Source organism: Chroicocephalus ridibundus, chromosome 1, assembly GCF_963924245.1.
Source record: "Chroicocephalus ridibundus chromosome 1, bChrRid1.1, whole genome shotgun sequence".
NCBI lineage: Eukaryota > Metazoa > Chordata > Aves > Charadriiformes > Laridae > Chroicocephalus > Chroicocephalus ridibundus.
In genome coordinates, this window is record NC_086284.1 from 153,477,195 (window position 1) to 153,497,274 (window position 20,080).

The 20,080-nt window shown below is 36.0% G+C and overlaps 1 protein-coding gene across 10 annotated transcripts in view; it reads right to left on the reverse strand.

Annotated features, from left to right (window-relative positions):
- The window catches only part of ERC1 (ELKS/RAB6-interacting/CAST family member 1), a 305,118-nt gene that overhangs the window by 212,635 nt on the left and 72,403 nt on the right, over positions 1-20,080 (reverse strand). For 6 of the 10 annotated variants that reach the window (XM_063318604.1, XM_063318632.1, XM_063318587.1 and 3 more), the window contains exons 4-7: positions 10,624-10,698; positions 8,480-8,635; positions 6,618-6,701; positions 3,872-4,039 (exon numbers count right to left, since the gene is read on the reverse strand). In XM_063318604.1, the coding sequence (XP_063174674.1) occupies positions 3,872-4,039; positions 6,618-6,701; positions 8,480-8,635; positions 10,624-10,698 (483 nt within the window). The remainder of the gene's footprint in view (positions 1-3,871; positions 4,040-6,617; positions 6,702-8,479; positions 8,636-10,623; positions 10,699-20,080) is intronic. The other 4 variants (XM_063318622.1, XM_063318614.1, XM_063318654.1 and 1 more) reach the window with 1 other exon arrangement.

Consider the following 20,080-nt stretch of genomic DNA (forward strand, 5'->3'; position numbering starts at 1 on the left):
GAGGTGAAATGTTGCTTTTATCCTACTGTAGATATCGCTATGTGAAGTCTCCAAGTACCTCAAATCAGTTCATTTTAAAAAGCAAACACACCATACAAACACAATAAAGAGTTAAGCTGCTTTCCCGATAGCACAGTCTGTAATTAAGACTTAAAAGCTATATTTACTGACTGACTTTGAATGCAGTGCTAGTTGACAGGACTTAATTCTCTATTTTTGAAATTGATATTTTTTATTAATTACAGTAAAATTGACACTTCACCTTCCTAATAAAATTGTAGCAATATCCAGTAGGGTCTGTAGAAGAACTGAGAATGAATTCATTATGAACATACAGCTCCCAGTTATCTGGACAATTTATTCAGATTACATGACCATGCCGTGGAGCAGAGGTGCACCCACCTGGCTTTGTGCAGTGCTTGTTTGGTTCTTGCTAAGGTTATAAATTCAGTGCAGGACAGATGTGCTGCTTCCAGGGCCTGCTCAGGTCAGAAATCAGTTCGACTGTTCATCCACAATCTCTAGCGCAAGGTATTAAATACCTAAACACAGCTACTCAGTTCTGTGAGCTGAGCTTAATGTTTGCAGGTGTCAGCATAGATCTTCATGTAGCTGGTGCTACCAAGTCTTGTTAGAGACACCCAGCTCCCATTCACACATTCCTCACTAAGCATGACCTACTCCCTAACTGTCTCTAATTTGGGAGAGTCTACTATAGTTTCAAAATGCCAGTACAAGCCTCAGTAAAGACAGAGCCTTAGAGAATTTTATGTTCTGCCGAGACATTCAGAGCAAATATAATACTTCCAGAGGACTAGATTCATTTTTCTACTGAATAGTAATCTGAATGTACCATATTGAACAGACCAATTACAGAACCATACCAGCTTAGACAGTATACAAAAACAAAGGGGAATGTTCTCACTGATTAATTTAAACTCCCACTGAAGCCACATACCCTCTGGCACTGACCTAAGTTAAAGGGCTCATTGGGCAAAACACAAACTTTACATGGATAAAGTCTTAATTCCAAAATAAACATTGATTTATTTTTTGTTTTGTTTACAAAGAGATTGCACATTTTTAGAGCTATTTTTAAAGGTTCCTTCACAAATTGAAAAGTTAACCACGATATCCTCTCCACCCAATAGCCCTCAAGATAAACGCCCTACAAACAGCTCACTGTTCTTTGCACTTCTAGTGTGGCAGGTGGCAAATCCATTTTTGAGATATTACACCAATATCTTTTCCCCACCTACCTGCAGTTTTCTTTAACAGAAGACTAAAAGGCAGAGGCTTATGAAGGTATGTACGCTCTTTTCTCTCAAAATGTTTATTTAAATACGACTTTAAAATACCAATCCTCTATGAAGATGTCTGCCAATATATGACAAAAAATGCACTTCTCCTCCTCCTCACAACTCTCTCTAGGTGCCTTGAGAGAAGCTAGCTATGTTTTAACACTGACCAGTGCTGTCAACAAGTGAGACCAGGCAGGTCCTACCCTATTCCTAGTGAAAACTCTTGTATAGAAAGACACCTTTTCCTTTAAAAAACAAAATACATCACAGGATGCAACAACAAACATCTCAACACTGTATTTCATTAACAAGTTTCAGTCTTGAGACGATCACTTGTGAAGACAGAAGAAAGGTAACTGAGTATGATGACTTAATTGTTGAGCTTTCTGTCAAGAAGATCAGCAAGGATGAAAAAGATACGATTATCTTTCAAAAAGTATAAATATCTTCTTGGAATTACATAAATTCTCATGAACATAAACGGATCATTCTAAATATCTACTCCGATACAACGGAATAGCCTGATATGAACAACAATTCATATGTGTTAAATCCATACCAGATTGCTACATCTTATTGTGGAGAACATGATAGACTGTATTGAATCCATTAAATCTATCACAAAAACATCATTCTAAAACAGCATCATTAATGTTTTAGCTCCACAGCAACTCCTTACTGAAAGACAGACAGAAAATCATCTTTCGCTGTTACTGTAGTTGTTACGTTTCACCTACAATATCTGGAAGCAAACTATGTGAATAATCTAAAATCAGTAAGTAGAAAATATATCTCTGTCTTTCCCTCCCCTCTCCTTCTCCTCCTTTCAGCCACTTTTTATTAGTAAAAAAAGAGATCGAACATTTTGGAGGAAGAATCCAATTTGGTTTTGTATTGTGCTGTTACGAGAACTCATTTGGAAGAACCCAGTGAAGAGCAAATATTCTCAATGATTATTTAGTAGTATTACAAGTTAGAGAGCAGAATAATTTTCTATATTAAAAAATTACTTTGGCCTTCAACTAAAATAAAATCAATATGTTCTGAATAACTATCAGGAGTATCTATCAATGATATATAACCAAGACTTCATGTTTTTAAATATTTGGTTTAAATTCCGTACATTTCATTTGAATAAATATGTTTAGCTACCATAACAGCTGCAATTATAACCATCTACTGAAGTCTTTTAACTTGTTAATAAAGTACATTATTTCAAGAACTTCGTCTCTCATAGGCAGAAAAGGGCTGCTTTTTATTATTTAAAAGTAAGAAGAGAAATGTGTTTCCAGCTTTGTAGGTTTGTCACAATACTGCAGTGACTTAGTACATCTATATTCTTTTCAATCACTGTAATGGATGAAAACCTGCAACTTACATTTTAAAATGTTTATTTACCTAATACATACTTCCAATCATATTTTGAAATGTAAATATTTTTTTAAATAAACATGTATATATAAAACTAGGGCACATTCCTGATTAGCAAAAAGAAAAGAACAAATTTAACGAGAAGTTTACAATTGTAAACTAGCATACTTTCACAGTTACACTGAATAATGCAATTTCAACCTCTACATAAGACTGAGAACAATAATAAAAGCCATCTTGGAACATCAAACGATAATTACTAGGTGACTTGATTTCCGCATGTGGACAAGGCCATGTGCACCCATATGTTCACTGAACATGGCCAAAGGAAAGCTACATGAGGGTAAAAAGGTCAAATTCTCTTACACTCTTGTAATACGGAACCTTTCTACCAGTGTTACCCACAAATTTTCTGCATGCCTACTTCACAGTTCCTTAGGCTTTTCGCTGTTCTAGCTGTAACAACACAAATATTTTTTTGATGCATGACTGCCATCTTTTGGACTTCTACTAACACTGCAATTTTCCAAGCCAGGGGGCTGAAATGTCTCCGTACATTTCATGCTTGTTCTTCAAGAACATCCAGAAGCAATAAATTTATGCTATACTTATTACGCATTTGATGTTCAGATCTACACTTGTGTCTTACAGAATATGGGATTAAGCATTTGTTATCGAAACACAGTTCTGAAAATATTTTTCCTTTATCTTGGAATATGCATCACAAAACATGAAAGCCCATATTTCAGGTGTAAGCACAGGCTTACATACAAGAGTTCCCGTACATGCTGACAGTAGTCGTGAAGCCTCAGAGAGTTGTATACTACTGGGAACGCTCTTCCTTTGTCTGCTCTCTTTTAGCTACAAGGTCATCATTGAAAATATATCCCCCTCCCAGCCCAGGCACTGCAACTTCCAATTTAGCTGTGCCTAGGAAAAACAATATTAATGACTGCATGCTAGTGGAGCATGTCGTACAGGTGTGTATTCATCCACATGTGTGGATGAATATGTGTGCGCTTACACACACATATTTGTCTTTATGATCAAGTCTCAAAAATAATTGAAGATACAAGGTGCTCAAAACAAGCAGTATTGAATGGCTATGGGACTGTATAACCTAAGCAAGAAGAAAAGAAATGATGCTTTGTATCTCTTGCTCTATGAAAAGTCAATAAGTACAAAATTGCCCATTTCACCTCTGTCTGAAGGATGGCAGCTCTTTGCTCTTTAGCGGTAAGAGACTCTTTCAGAACTTCAATATGCTGCTTGCTGTCAGAGAACTGATTTGTGAGGGTCTCCAGCTTTGTCTGCAAGGCCAGCAACTCTGTGTCTTTGCGTGACAGCTCCTGTTTCACCTGACCAATCTGAAAAAGAAAGAAAAGATGGGCAAAGAAAAAAAATAATTTATACCTTCCTTACAAAAATAACTATAAATTCACGTAACTACCAACAAACAGTATGGTACTCTAAACTTATCCCGTGGAATTGTAAAGACTTCAGTTATCTTGAATGTATGACCAGCAAAAATTTGTGTCATGAGCAAGGAAAAAGAGGGGGGAGCAATAGCATCAATTATTCAGGAGAGGTTCTTTTTAGCAGGGATAAGTTTTTAATGAAGATGGAACAGAACTGTAATGAGAAAGTACCCTTACCCTGTCATATCAGAAAAGATGAGATACCTACAGGTCTCTCTCAGAAACCTGATGTTTACTTTGAAATGTCAAACCAGCGAGTTTCCATTCATCTCTCCATCTATCAATCCAGCCTCATGCTTACAGAGTATATAAAGACACCTTTACCTTTCCCACAATTTACAAAACCAGCATTTCAATCTTCTAAGAAATACCTTTCAATTTATGGAAGCTTCTTAAAGCAGATGCAAATATACATCAAAACAACATGAAAACTGTTTGTGGAATTGCACTTTGTTGAGAGTAATCTCCTAGATTTAATGTAGTGAATTAAATCAGTATGGAAATGCCAATTTATTTTAGCAAATGTAGGTTAGATTTTCATTTTCAAAGACAAACAGTAAGAAATGTTAAAAATTAAGCACTGAAATGAGATGAAATCTCATTCTAAAGTGCAATCATTACCGGACAATTTTGATGTAAATCTGAAGAAAAAAAAAAAAATTAAAGAGGACAGGGAAGTCTAAATGTAGACTTACGTCCAAGTTTATAACCAACTTTCTAGTTCGTCTTTGATACATCTCACAGAACAAAATAGTAGTATTTTAGTTTTACATGTTATATAGCAAAAGTGGACAGAAATCTAAAGACTAAACAGTTTTCCCTTTTTTAACTTTAACAATTTTGTTTGTGACATTAAAAAAAATAATCCCTCAATCCTAAAAGTATGTTTTCCAATGCTTCAAAACAGAAATGAAAGGACATCACACACTAAAAAAATTGTCCAGGTCATCTTCCATTTTTGGGAATGTGTCAAGAACAAAGTTAAACTGATCTAAGCTATAATTTTTTTTATTTTTTAATTAGAATCAATGCACATACTAGTAGAAATAACTGAGAGGAAAAGCTTGGGTAAATGTGGTTTTATCTTGACAACACTGTTTCAATAATGGGCAATTAAAGAAAGAAAACTTTACTGAAGAATATTAAAGTAGCATCAAAAGATGTCATCAAGGACTCCTGTGTTCCAGTGTGAAACAGCATACGCGGTGAGATAAAGAAGGGGAGTGGAAGGAGGACATGTATCTCAAAAAACCTCACACAAACTCATTTTTTAAAATGGAATAATGGGAAGAAGTACGAGAAGAATTTAAGTTATGGAACTATTCAACAGTTTATTGTTCACTTACTTCAATCATACTAGGTTGTTTTTTTCATATTTTTACTAAAAGCAAGTATGTCCACAGAATGATTTCACCACCTATTTAAGTTAGATAGGAAAGTATTAATGCTAGCAGCCCTATTTCTGCTGTCAGCTACTGGCCAATACAACCAGTTGCACAATACTGCTAGGCACAGCAGAAGAGCTGGGAAGAGATGAACTATTTACTGCTAGTTATGTTTTCTGGAGTGTCTAAACACAAAAACCTCCTTAAAAATTTCAGATGACACAAACTTTTTCAACTAGTAGGTAGCCTGAATTATACTAAAACTTTCTCAAACCAGTTTGGTCTTTCTCTGAAAATATAAATCCTTTTTGAGGTCATCTCAGAACAAATGTGTACCCTAAACACTTGTGTTTTGGTGAAATGCCCTCATCTAAACACAACCACATTTCATTACATTAAAGTTCCTAAGTAGGACCCTAAGATGATTCTCTCTGGAAATCCCCATCTCAGAGCTGTAAACCCACACTGCCAATGTGCTAAAGCGCTTTAGGAAAAATGCAGCGCGTACCATTCCAAGTTGCAAGGGAAGTTAAGGCAGCATTAAGTGCTCACATCTCTCTTCTCGGAGAGATGCTATGATCACTCAGCAAATGCATTAATTTCATAGCAAAGGAATAACCTAAATTCATGCTGGTAAAATTAAACAATCAGTTTTAAAAAGCGTTCAGCATCCGGCTTTGGTTATTTTTTGTGAAACATAGTTAAGAGGGTTCAGCACATGTCTTCAAGTTATTTTTGTTATACTAGGGAAAGCAAATCTCCTTGAAAATCTGGCCCCAAAATGGGTGCTGAATACTTTTGAAAATCTGCTTTGATAGAGAAGAATATGTTATTGCTAAAACAGGTCATACCATTAAAGAAATAGTAACAAAACAAATATAGATGTCAGTTGAAGAGTGATGTTATGGACACCAAAACCATGTGAACAAAAAGGCAGCTAGAAGGCTGAGCAGGCTGTTAATTCTACTGTTATATCAAGTCGTAAAGAAGGTAAGAGAAGAAAAGCTACCCCGAAAGCCAGAGAGCTAGCAAGCCCCAGTGAATGGCCACTGCACACAAAAGATAAATCTTACTGCAGAGACCTCGGCCTGGAGACCAGCCACTCTTTTTTTCAGGTCCTCCCCTTGAGCCTCTTTGGCACTTAGCTCTTCCTTCAGTTGCTCTACCTGTCACGACATTGTTATGCTTTTAAAATATTTATCATTTGTCAACTTCTAGTTAGCCTGTTTGAATCCAAGTAACTAAAAGTGACAAAGAACTGAACAGAAGGATGAACACTGGTCACTCATTTTCTCTTCCATTCGTCGTTAGGTCTTCTCAAGTTTACTGTCCCTGTAATTTCATAGGCTGCCAGACAAGAATTTGATTATGAAACAAAGATGTATAGTTATGGTTATGTTTATATATGTCAAGTACGGGGCACTTGACCCAGCGGTTTTGAAACTGGAATTCATGAGGAAATTAGGGCAGGAAAAGGGACATTTTTCAATTTAATAGAAATAAAGTTAATTGTCCAGATACAGCCACAGATGACTATGCAACACAATACTGAAAAAATAAACGTTGTGCAATTAAAAAATGAGGTAAGACAGCAAGATATCAAGATTGGAGCTGGCTAACAGTCATGAGTGAATAGTTATCAAAAAGGAACGCATTTTCTGCAGGAAAATAAACAAGCAGACACAGCAGACGGAAGACATCCAGATACTGAGTAGCTGAACAGATCTATAGGCCTACAGAGGAAGAGGAGAAGGGGAAATTGAAGAGCTGCTAACAAGGGAAGAAAGAAAGAAGGGAAGAAGAAAGGATGGAAGGAAGAGGTGCTAAAATCATCCCTCCATTCCTAATGTGAAGCGAGTATCCTTCAGTTCCTAGAAGCAACTCTGTAGGATAAAGGTAAAAGAATAAAAGAACAGGTCTGGTTATCTTGAGGTAAATTGGTGAGCTGGGGTGAGGGAAGTGGAAGAAACACATACTTATTACACGTTTCTACTTTAGGGCAAGTAATACTTCTCCAAGAAACTTTCTCCAGCATTATTTTTTGGACAAATAATTTCAAGCAGGACAAACGCAGTAGGTTACAATTGTTTAGGACCTAGTAGAGTAATTTTCAACCTCTGTTCCAGGGATTTGTACACCACTGTATACTGCTTGCAGAGAGTACACACAACCTAATGAAGAAAAGCAGGACTGCTCACAATATACTTAAATTTACTGTACGAGGTGTCCTGAATCTTCATTAGAAAACGTTAGGGACCAATAAAAGACTGAGAAACGCTTCTTTGGGAGAAACAAAGAATGAATTGACTTTTGGCTACAGACAATTCAGCAGCCAGTGTCCATCTTTACGCCTGAGTATCAACATGTCTCACTGCTGTATTTGTCCTGTATTCCCAACAGCATAAATTAATGTTGGCACCACCACTGTTGTAGAATCTACTCTCATTCTGACGTGACTACTGGAAGGAGAGTATAATGGAAAGCTGTTATAGTGACAGTTCATGCCCTTTTCAGCCCTTACATAATAAAAAGACTTCCTAGTTATAGTACAACAGTTGCAAAAAGAAACACCCTTTTTTTTAATAGACTACATTTGAAAAGACGCTAGACCAAATAAAACCTAAAACTATAATGGATTAGCAATGGTCCAAAGAGAAACACAAAATCCTTCTGAAATAAAAGAAAGTTAGACATGACAGTAAAAGTAGGATTTGGGACGCTGACCTTATTGAACCATCATTATAATATTTTCAAATTTGACTTTAAAATTATCTTAAATATTTTTAAGTTATTTTAGTGGCTTCATTGCAGAATACAAACAAATTCTGTTTCCCAGCACTTAAACGGGAACCCAGACCATAACTCCTTACTGAAGTATGAAAATTTCTCTCATCTGTTTGCTAAGCTCAGTTTATCTTACTACTGTCATTTATTTTCTCAATACCTTATTTTTCATGAATTTGGAATGACTACGGTACACCTCCATTTGCTTCATTTCCTCTTCACGTTCCTCTGTGCTCAGAGCTCCGTTTGACTTCAACATCTGAATCTCCTCTTCCAAATCCCGGAGGCCACGCTCCATGGAAGAAATTTTTGAATCCTGACAATGATTAGAAGAGACAAATAAAGATACAAAGTTAGATACAAAGTTAACATACCACTGGAGTGAAAAAAAAAAAACAGAGAAAAATTTGTTGGACATGTACTTGCCCTTGAAATTTACTTCTGAAGTTCCTACAGAAATCAGTCTACACCTCTGGAGTGTAGACTGAGTGCTCAAGTACTCATGTTTCAATTTTTTGTACCTTTCAGGAAAGCAAGAGTTTAGTTCTAAAAGAATACATGGCTAGAAATTTAATTCTAATTGAATGAACAGCAAAATGTGGCTGCAAGAATGGCAAAAAAATGGGTTTGTGCTACTAGTAATTTAAGTGGGATCAAAAATAGAGAACACAAAAAGCACCATAAGCAAGGAACAGATGCGACAATCTAGTTTTGAGTGGATAAAGCATCAGAGGATCCTTCAAGTATTCTGTCTCATATCCACAACATATAAAACATTTCCACGGTTAAAAAAATATACATGTGGAAAAATAAAAAAGTCAATCTACCATTATCCTCATAGTTTTACAGGACAATGAGAGGTTTTCAATCTACTTGGTTTACTGTTTCTTTTGAAGTCTTATGTGTTAGGAACAACAAGAATAGATTCATACAGCACACAGAGCTTCATGCACGCTCATGAACACAGATATGTATTTATGAACTGTAACCTCTTAAAGAAGTCTATTTTTTTTGTTTCATTTCTCCAAAATATTTCGTCTTTCCTGACATACAGGTAGGATTTGAAGCTATCCTCCATTCTTTCATAGATCAATCCTTCATAATTTCTTTTGTCTGGTAATCAAAGCACTGCTGAAAAAAAGTGTGAAAGATTTTCATATACATGTTTTCATTCATGAGAAAAGATTTTTCTAAAGGACCATTATGAATATCTAGCCGGACCTCCTGCTTTATTTTTTATGCTCAAGTTAAAATTGGTAAAGTAGACTTTTGCAACAAAAAATTAGAAAGGTAGTAAGGTGAGGTGGTATGTTGCAATTTACAACAGTACTTAGTTTCGGCTCTCGCATCATTTCCCAGAAATACCGGTGTTCCTCTTTGATAGTAAAGACAGCTTATTGTTACCAGATGGTCAATTAGTTTTCATTACTATGGACCACAAAGACGACTAATAAAAGAAAGATGATAAGTGAAAGGCTCCAGAGTAGAAAGATGGGAAATGACTACTGAAAACATTGAGATGGAATGAAAACAACTGGAAGGGAGAAAAAAAAGAAGGAAAATAAAAGAAAAAGGCACAGACAAGGAAGGAGGGAGAAAGGGAAAATAAGAAAATGGAAGAGAACAGTTTGCAAAGACAGTCTCCCATTTTTTAACTGCATTTGTCCAAACCCTGCCTGATGTAATTTATGGACCATATAATATGAAATATGATTGTATAAAGCTGTGTAAACCACATACTTCACTTGTGGCTCCTGAGCTCTTGGCAAATTGCCATTCTTCCATTAGATACTTGAGTTAAGGGTTTAAGAATTCAATCACAAATTCCTCTAGAAAAGTTACATTTACGATGACATACAGACATCTTTCTAGCTATACAACCCATTCTTTAAGTGAGTTTTAAGTCTGCAAATTGCTAACTTTGTTGACACACAGAACGCAAAGCAATATTTCAAATGTTGGTACTATAAAAAGAAAGTAACGCACATCATCATAAAAACCTACTAATCCATCATTCCCCCATCCTTGTAATACAATGAACTCTTGGTTAACTGAAAGAAATCTGTATATGCTGCTGCAGGCAGGCAGAAGGCAGGTTTCTATTGTGTCATGAAGCAGCTCTGTCTCTTCACTGACCAATAATTAAAAATAAAATAATAATAGATAATAAAATAGTATAAAATAAATATACTTATTTTAAATTAGAAGACTGACAGAAGTATATGGTATTTAGTACAGTCACTTTTCATATGAAAAGGTTTTCCAGAGAACAAACTCTACTGATGCCTATATGCAATCATTTACCTTCATCTCAATAACAGTTTGCAGAGCCTTTGTCTTGGCTGTGTCAGGAGCATTTTCAAATCGACGATGGATCTCCTGTACCGGCAGAAAAGAAAGCAAGAGTTAGCGTAATGGCATTTTGTCCCAGTTACCAAATACAAACAAAATTACTAGAAGCTACTCTTTCTAATACATAGCATAATTCTGTGCTGTGCTCTGATGTTACCAGTTCATACATTTTGTTTTATCATTTCTCATATTAACGAAAGATAGGTGAAAGTTCATTCAACAGAACCACAGCCTTAAAAAGGCACAGTAGAAACATCTTTGACGACCTACTTACTCAAAATAAACTGTTCAAATGACAGCCGAGTTTACTAAAACCCCCCCAATCATCTTGCCTGCTAAACTAATCTAAATTATTACTAGTTTCTCATGGAAGACATACACAAGGGTGCAGCTATGTTGAAAACTCTCTTTTTCCAACTTTTTAACCCCAGAGTAGCAACATTTAATTATGCATAATGAAAATCTTTCTCCACTGGGCCTCGAACATAGCTGAAATTACATGACTGCATAGCACGTTGCTCTAGAAGCTCTGAGTATGCAGACAGGAAGACACAAAAGTCCATGTGATATTTCTGTTGATGTGAATTCACAGAACTAACATGCTTCAGACTGCTCACTAAGGAATAAAATGATAGAAAGCCGAAACTTGTTCTACCGTATAAAGCAGTTAGGAGTTTCAAACCAACAAGTGGGAATACTGGAGAAACAATATAGTATCTATTCCACTTTTTCATTATTTGCCTTAAAATAGTACTATCCTCACACCACATGCTAATGTTAAATATAGGAATGTGAATACTGCTGGAATGTTAATATTATATGACATAAAAATAATGCCCATGAACTGTGATATCAGTTAATGTAACAACAAATTGTATCTATGCACACACACACAGCTTAGCCACCCACTCCCCTCAAACACCAAAAAGACAAATCCAAAAAGCTATCCACAAACTCATATTTTCAATAGACATGGTACAGAAATGACACTTCGTCTGGTTGTCATACATGCAACTTGCTCCACATGATTAACTATTTGAATGAGAAAGGTAACGTTGTATAATGCTTTTCAAAATACTGAAAAAACTACTTCTCTTTTAAGATTGTTAAGTGTTCTTACATAGCTGTGAAGTGAGCAAGATAGAAATGTGTAGTGATATGACAAGGGCCACAAGAAGAATTTTGCATAAGTTTGGCACAAGGCCATTTGCATAAATTGATGCCTGCGAATGGGAATAACAAGAAAATCCAGTAGAAGGTTTTTCTATCTTTAAATACTATAGTTGTGTATTTCCTGAGAAGCTAGTTTTACAAGTATGTTTGCAGCATAGGCTAGCATTTTCTGAAAAACAAAAAACAAACAAAAAAAACACCACCACCACCCCCTGCCCAAACCTCCTGAAAAAATAAACCAGAAAGTCCCTCTAAATGTATTTGTTTCTCCCATAGTCAACAGATAACTTGAGAGCCTCTGGTCATGTATCACTGACACCATATAGACCAGAGTAGAGCAATACCATTATTATTCTTCTACTTGCTTGTACCTGCATTCACATAATGGATTTCCTCAAATCTAAACAGTCTAGCCAGACTGTTCGTTTGGCCCACAATGTCCTCTGCCTGCCTGTAATGTGCATGCCCAAAGAAAGGGCAGTGTGCATTCCTCTCTGCTATTCTTCTCAACTGATGTCCGAAGCACAGCTTAATCAGTAATTTCTCATTACCAGCCTTCCACGCTGTTGGCCTCTAGTAGCCTTCCAACTTTTCCATCTGCCTACAGGGTTAGGAGCATGCTTCTTTTCGTCTACAGTTAAACATATATGGCTTGTACCTGTTCATCAGGTTTTAAATCAAGTGAGGCCGCCACTTTATCTTGAATGTGCTGATGTTAAATCTGAGGGGAACACGCTACACTGAGATGCTCCTTCCAGGGGGTTGATCATATGGCCATCTAAAGACTACAGGCATTATCTCTGGGATCATCTCCTTAGCAGAGCTGTAAGCTTTTTTGAAGCAGATGGCAGTCAGCCCAACCAACTGAACCTTTTTCTACCGTTTCTTGTGCCGACACTCAGAAGAAGAAAAAAGAAGCCGTCAGCACACAGGACATCATCAGTACAAGGTGGACCAACATCCTCCTGTCACTTTTATTACCTACCCCATCCTCAGCACTCTTCTTGAGACACATCAATGAAACTACTTTTCCAGTCTGTCTCCACTACTTACTATTCCAGTTGCCACCTCTTCAGAGGTAGCATTTTAGAGATTCATTTTTTATGCTGCTATACATAATGTCAGAAAAGCAGCTCATCATGAGGTTGAGTTTGCTTTAAAAATATCATTTCAACTAAGCATAGGACAGTCTGCCACATACTCTACCCATAAGAAACTCAGAGCTTATCTTTACTACCCTCAATCAAGGATCAAAGACAAAAATCAGTGCAACATATTGCCTTAATAAGAATAAGCTGTGATGAGCTTCTAACACTCAAGACCAGTCTGAGAAAATATGACGGGGAGCAGATCCAACACCCTCCACCTGTTTCTCAGTGCTGTTACCAGCACCTGTCATGAAAAGTATGACTTCTTGAGTGTCCTTGGTCTGTCTCCATAGGGAATGATCTCAGCTGCCTTAAGGTAGTGTGATATATTTATCCCTGTTTCCATCTCAGACAGCTCTAACATGTTGATTCAATAATTGAACCTTAATTCCAAGATATTGTGGCTGTCAGTCCTTCTCATGAGTTCTGGTTAGAGTGAGTTTCTGTCTTGCCACTGATACAATGTTTTTACAAACACTTTTTCAATATCTTAGCATGTATGACTCTGTAGATAGCCTGGAGTCTTCAGAAATTTTCAAAGGGTGCTTCTGTACAACTCAAGTGGTAGCAGTGGCTTCCCCCTGAAAAATCTCCAGATCCGAAGTTTGCAGAGTGGACACTGGGGACTCCATTCATGCATTCACCAAGCAGCATAACGCTGAAGAGGCATCCAGATACTTTACTGCTCTGGAACAGCGGGCCTGTATCTATTTGGCTGAAGTGAACAGCACTGCTTGTACAAGTACACAAACATCTGAATAAGAAACATGACTTCTGACCATCCCTCTGGAGAGGCTCATACATGCCCCTCATCCCCCAGTCCCTTCTCAGAATTCTCAAGTCTTTTCCTGCAATTCCCAGGCTGAGAGGAGAGAACTGCAGGAAACTGAGAGGTTAAGACACACACTGTCCTTTTTGTAAATTCACGTGTGGCAACGTTAAGTGAGAACGCTCGTTGCAGCACACATCCTATATTGCTGTAATACCAAATTTTTATGTCATCTTTGTTTGGCTATGAGAGCACCTACTAAGAATATACATATAAACAACAGAACTCCAAGAATGTCACTTAACTCGTTTGAGAAGAAACTAGTAAAAACAGTCCACAGTTGAAGACACCCCAGTCACGTCTTGGCAGCACATTCAAATTCATGTCCGCTTAAGAGAAAGTTCTATGGGGTGGGAAGAAAAGAAGGTTTGAATCCCCCAGATTTCAGAATTTTAAAAAAGTTGCTTTTCTTTGCTTCAAAACTCATATATGGGAAAAGGGGGATAATTCTGAAGATGATTCTTTAAGCTTAAAAAGGTGAAGAAAGATCCAAGAGTGAAAAGTATCCTATTCTGAATTGCATGAGCTTTCGCTAAGCACAAAAAGTTATAAGTGCACACAACTGTACATCAGTTGTACAATCATCCAAGGACTGTTATTGTAGAACAAAATGAAACAGCTTGATAATAGAAAAGAAATTAAAGAAATTCTTGTGAACTTTTAGAAACTGAGAAAACAAAAGATAAGAAGGTCAAGAAATAATATGCAAAAAGTCTGTTTTGAACAATATATTATTTTTATTTTAGTAGTGCAATTACATACTAGATAATTTCCACTTGTGCAGAGACATGATCTCTGACTCAAGAACATAAAAGCAGCTACTACTATGGAAATGGAATAGATGGAATACACAGTAGGAGCACAGCATGTCACTAAAGGGATGCTGACACAACAGTGTCTACTTTTTACGTTGCACAGCGTTTTCCCAAACAGAAAATTCTTCTAAGCTTTTTCTTTAGAAATTTCTGTATCTCCACTGTCTGAAGTGATGCTTTGCACTTCGGCAAAGGAAATGTCCTACTTCTATCATCTTAAGTAATTCCACTGTGATTCGGATGACATAACCTGCTGAAAAACAACACCTCCCACCTCTTGACTCAAGAGTAAGGACTTAATTTTGGCAACATGCCCACAATTCTAAAGAGCCCGAAAACAAGGCTACAGGCAGACTGAATCTCCCTAGAACACAGATTTAAATGTGGCTGCTGAAGGAAGGTGGTGCACAGATATCCTTCTTAATTGTGAAATAGAGGTGATGTACTTATCTTTCAGTGGCAGAATGGAGAAATATTAATATGATGTATTCAGATTCTACACACACTACATAGGTGAATGAAAATTAATATTTTAATCTTCAAAACAGGACTTTGCACAATAATTAAAAGCATAGGGCCACACACAGATATCAGGAGCAGAAAAATACAAAACTAATCCTTCATTCCTTGCAAGTTATCCATTCTGATAAGGTAATAAAGAATTATTGCTTTGCTCTACTTTCACACAGAAATAACTTTCACGTGTAACTCTTATTGCTCCGTAACAGATTAGTAAACTTCAGCACCTTCTTACCTTTGAATGCAACTTGAATTATTATAACAAGGGGTGGCGCATATATATGTTTTATGTTTTTAATGTTTTTCTATGTTCAATGATTCCTTTATTTTTAAAAAAAGATAACAAATAGGGAAAAAAATCTACTTGTTCTCAAGTTATCTACAACATGCATGTTTTTCATTGTTAATTATTATTACTATTACAAATATGCACCATATTTCTTTTTCAGTTTATCCAGTGGGAACTTCTAGCCACCAGATATCATCAACAATATTACCACGAATTTTGAAGAACGCTTTATTATCCAATTTCTGTTGCAAGTTTTTTGTTTAATACCCCATTATTACAAGCTAGTAGAGTTTCTACAATTCTTTGACATAACCCAAAAAAGCTTAAGGTGGAGGGCCACTTTATTACCTCTTTGGTACTACTGCTACCACTACAGGTATACCGTGACCACTTTATGTGTCTACAATTTAAAAACGATATTGATATATTGAAGGGAGTTCAAAGAATGACTGCAGGAGCATAAGCTGTCTTTAGAAAAAAGAAAAAACAAAACAAAAATTATGGTGCAAATTGACCACAACTTTGAAGTACCTTCACAGGCAACAAAAGGTCAAAATGGATTGTTCTGTCTAAAAATCAGTAAGATTCAATAACTAGAAAGTGAAGGCTAGAAACAGAAGTTTTAAACAGTGTGGCCACCTTAAATGTTTGGCTTAGTTGGCGTTGGTACTTCATCATTACCAATTTTTAATTAAGAATAGTTATTTTCCTTTTTAAAAAAATCTACTTAAAATAAAAGAAGTATAAATTAAAGGTGTGCATCATATTACATCTGACAAATAGGTCTGCAAGTAGCACAGTACCCCTATGAGAAACAATACTGTAATTTTCTGGTCAGTGTAATTACATAGAACAGTTGATCAAACGTACTAAGAACACTGAATACGTAAAGAATAGCTGTGATAAAGTGATTTTAATGCACCATAAAGAATGACAAATTCTGTGGTCTTTTTCTTGACCAAGAAACGCCAAAGTAATTGAAAATTAGAGAAAATAGTTCAGAATTGAAGGAGTCATCGATACTGAGCAGTATCATCACTGTGTCTTAAAAATATTAATAAATTATACACATGCATAATAATGAAGGGAGGAATTTAATCAGAACCTTTTCTTCCTTCATAAGCTGGCCATTGTTATTCCCTCAGTTACTTCTGCCTCTGATTTTGCATGGGATTTGGAAGAAATGTGAAAGTGCACTTTTAAGCAATGATGTTTTTATAGTGGAGTAGGCTGTATGCTTAAAATTACAGCAACTTATCTTTCAGTAACACCAGGAGATAAGCACTTTCCAAAGCAGAAACGGACATGCCTTCCATTTCCTGCAGAACCTACATAATCAGGCAGCACGTATCACACAGCGAGCAAGAAAAATATGCTCTGTCATATATGAATGTCTTTTTTAAAAAAATAATTAAAAATATGACATGAAATTAAAAACACAGCTGAATTCTGACTTTTTTTAATCTTAACTAGCCTACCCTTGTCTTCATATGATCAAATACGATGTTCTGTGCAGGATCTTTGCATCCTTCAGCAGACTGGATAGTTTTAGTTAACTAAAAAATATTTGGTTTTATTCTCCAACAGGTATTCCAGGCCTTACTAAGTGAATGTTACACCTTTTGTACTTAAAACGTTTAGTTTCCCAGCTGGCTTTTCCGCCAAACTTTCATGTCTAAACCTTTGAAAGATTTTAGCCACCCAGTTCCAATTAATTACAATTAAATGCAAATGTTACAACCAAAGGAAAATTCCATGAGCAGCCATCAGTTCAGTATTAACTGTCATTGTTAATTTTAGAAGTTATTCAATAGATCTATACGACCAAATAGATCTAAAATTGTGTAGAAGGCCAAATCATACCTGACTAACTTGATCTTCTTCTACAATGAAGTAAACTGGCGGTGTGGGTAAGTGGTGAGCAGTGGGTGTTGCATGTCTTGACTTAAGGACTTCTATATGGCCTCCAAAGATTCTTGTAGCCAAATTGTTGAGATACAGGGTGGATAAGTGGTGGATAAGTGGTTAAGAAGGTGGGTGGAAAATTAGTTGGACTGTCAGGCTCCTAGCCTGGTGATCAGCAGTATGAAGTCAATGGGTAGCTGCTTACTACTGACAATCCTCAGGGGCTGATATTGTGGCCGATATTATTCAGTGCTGTTATTAGTGGTCCGAACGATGGGACAGACTTTACTCTCAGCAAGTTTGAAGATTCTATGAAATTTGGGAAGACATGAATCAGGAGTAAGCAGTGTGTCCTTGCTGTAAAAAATAAATAAAAAAAAAAAGCCAACTGCATCCTGGGCTGTGTTACTAAGAGTATACAACCAGGAGAAGAGAAGCAGTTATTTCTCTCTATGCAGCTTTTGCAAAACCACTGCTGGAGTACTGTGTCCAGATTTGGGCTCCTCAGTGCAAGACAGACACTGAAAAGCTGAAGACAGCCACCAAGATGGCTGGACTGGAGCATACAGTGTAAGAGGAGAGGATGAGACAACTGGGGTCAGCTGAAAAGAAAAGAAGGCTTAGGGGGATCCTTGATGCTCTCTAGAACTAACTGGAAGCTGTAGAGATGATGGAGACAAAAGTCTTTTCAGAAGTGCACAGTGGAAGTATGACAGGCAACAGGGAAAAGTTGCAGCACAGAAAATTCTGACTTGTTAATACAGAAAAGATTTTACCAGGACAGCAACCAAACACTGGATCAGGTGCCCAGAGAGGCCGTGGAACTCCCATCACTTGAAATTACCGATTTGAGCAGGATGTTGCGTGAAATGATCTCTGGGAGAGCCCTTCAACCTGCATGACTAATTTATATAAGTATCTTTACTAACTGGGAGCAGAATGTGACCAGATAGAATTACAATTGTTTCATTTCAGGATTTTTAAGAGTATTTTTCAGAAAGTGCTGGACACTAGTAATTTTAACTTCTATTTCAGCATCACGGAAAACTGAACTGAAAAAAGAATGTATAATAAGAGTCCTGTATCATTTATCTCATCACTATTAGAGTTTTGCTACTAAAAAGATATAGTTGTACAAGTTTGGAACCAATAATCAGGGTAGTTCCTTCAGAAATTATTTCTGTGTTTTTCCATTTGCCATTTCCTGCTTTTGCAAACACAATCAACACAATTCCCTGAAAAATTGTTTGATTGTATTAATAAAAAGCATAACTTTGAAAGACCTGCTGAAAATTGTACACCTATCAATAATGGAGGGTACCAGTTGTTCTGAAGCTCAGTTACCCCTGGCTAAAGAAACTCATCTCTGCATTTTGCAAATTTATGAATTCATTCAGACAGTGATTTCTAAATCCAACCAAAACCTCAGCTATTAGGACACTTATAGTTTGTTAAAAAAGGCATCATCTAAAATGAAAACTAAAAAACACAGCTTCGAGTTCAAGAAACAAAAGCAAAGTCCCACAAAATTTCAGCATTAGTGTAAAAGCAAGATGAAGATGAGACACACCGATTCAAACCACCCTGTTACTTTTGAGTAGCAAGTCATTGTGTTTCAATCTGACTATTGAGGTGTGAATTCAAAAGCTAAAGGAAGGACAACCAAAAATAAAAATCTTAATCATTTAGAATTTTATTTACATATGTGCTATTAGTTCTTCATTTTTCCTTTCTTCCTTCTTATTTAAGATGCAAAAGCATATATTTTCTATTTAAATTAGCTTCCAACTTGTTAATGGTATTTTCGATTTTTTTTTTGTTCTACTACAAAGTTTCACATTTGTGGAAACAAAATTTCAGAAATTTCATCTCTACTGAAGAGAAGTGTAGGATAAAATTAACATCTGCAAGGAAAGTATATCTAAGCTGTAATTTGTAAACAAAACAAATCATGTAATACATACACAAATATAACAAAACATCAAAAGACATTAAAGTTTACATATTTTAAACCTCTAATCCCCAGCCAGATTTGTGCATTTCTACATTGTTTCACATAGTCTTAAAAATCCCATCCAAAGGGGATGGAGGTGCTAAAATGAACTAGTTACAAATTTTGCCTTATGTGAATAAAAAGAAAAAACAATCTCTTTGAATACTAAGCTCATTCATATAGAAAAAAATTTGTTTGAAATAAGTTAGAAAAATTAAATGAAAAATGAAAATGAATAAACACACTGAAATTTTACGGATTATTTCACTTTGGTGGGATCATAACTATAATACAGAGAAAACACCCTGACAGATGACTGCTGTTCTGCTTTTTTTTGATTCACTTAATTTCTACAAATTATTAAATGATTATATAAAAATCAGAAATTTGCTGTACAAGAACCAGGTGTTTATGATTTCTTTGCAGTCTAGAAAGACATGAAACAAATATATTATTTTTCACTCTAATTTTCCAACTTTCTAAGAACTATCAAGCTACCAACCCCTGAAATGAGGAAAGATGAAAATAATTTTATATATGTTTTACATTTTTAACTGTCATTCTTTTATAAAGTGACAGATTAAGACATTCCAAACTAAAATGGTACTAAAAAAGCAAAATGTATAACAAATAAATTATGCATGCTCTCAAGGTGCAATAGCCCAACTTCTCAAATTTTGTTCTACAAATGCTCTACATGTTCTAGACAAATCAAGTGATTCTAACAAGGACATAACT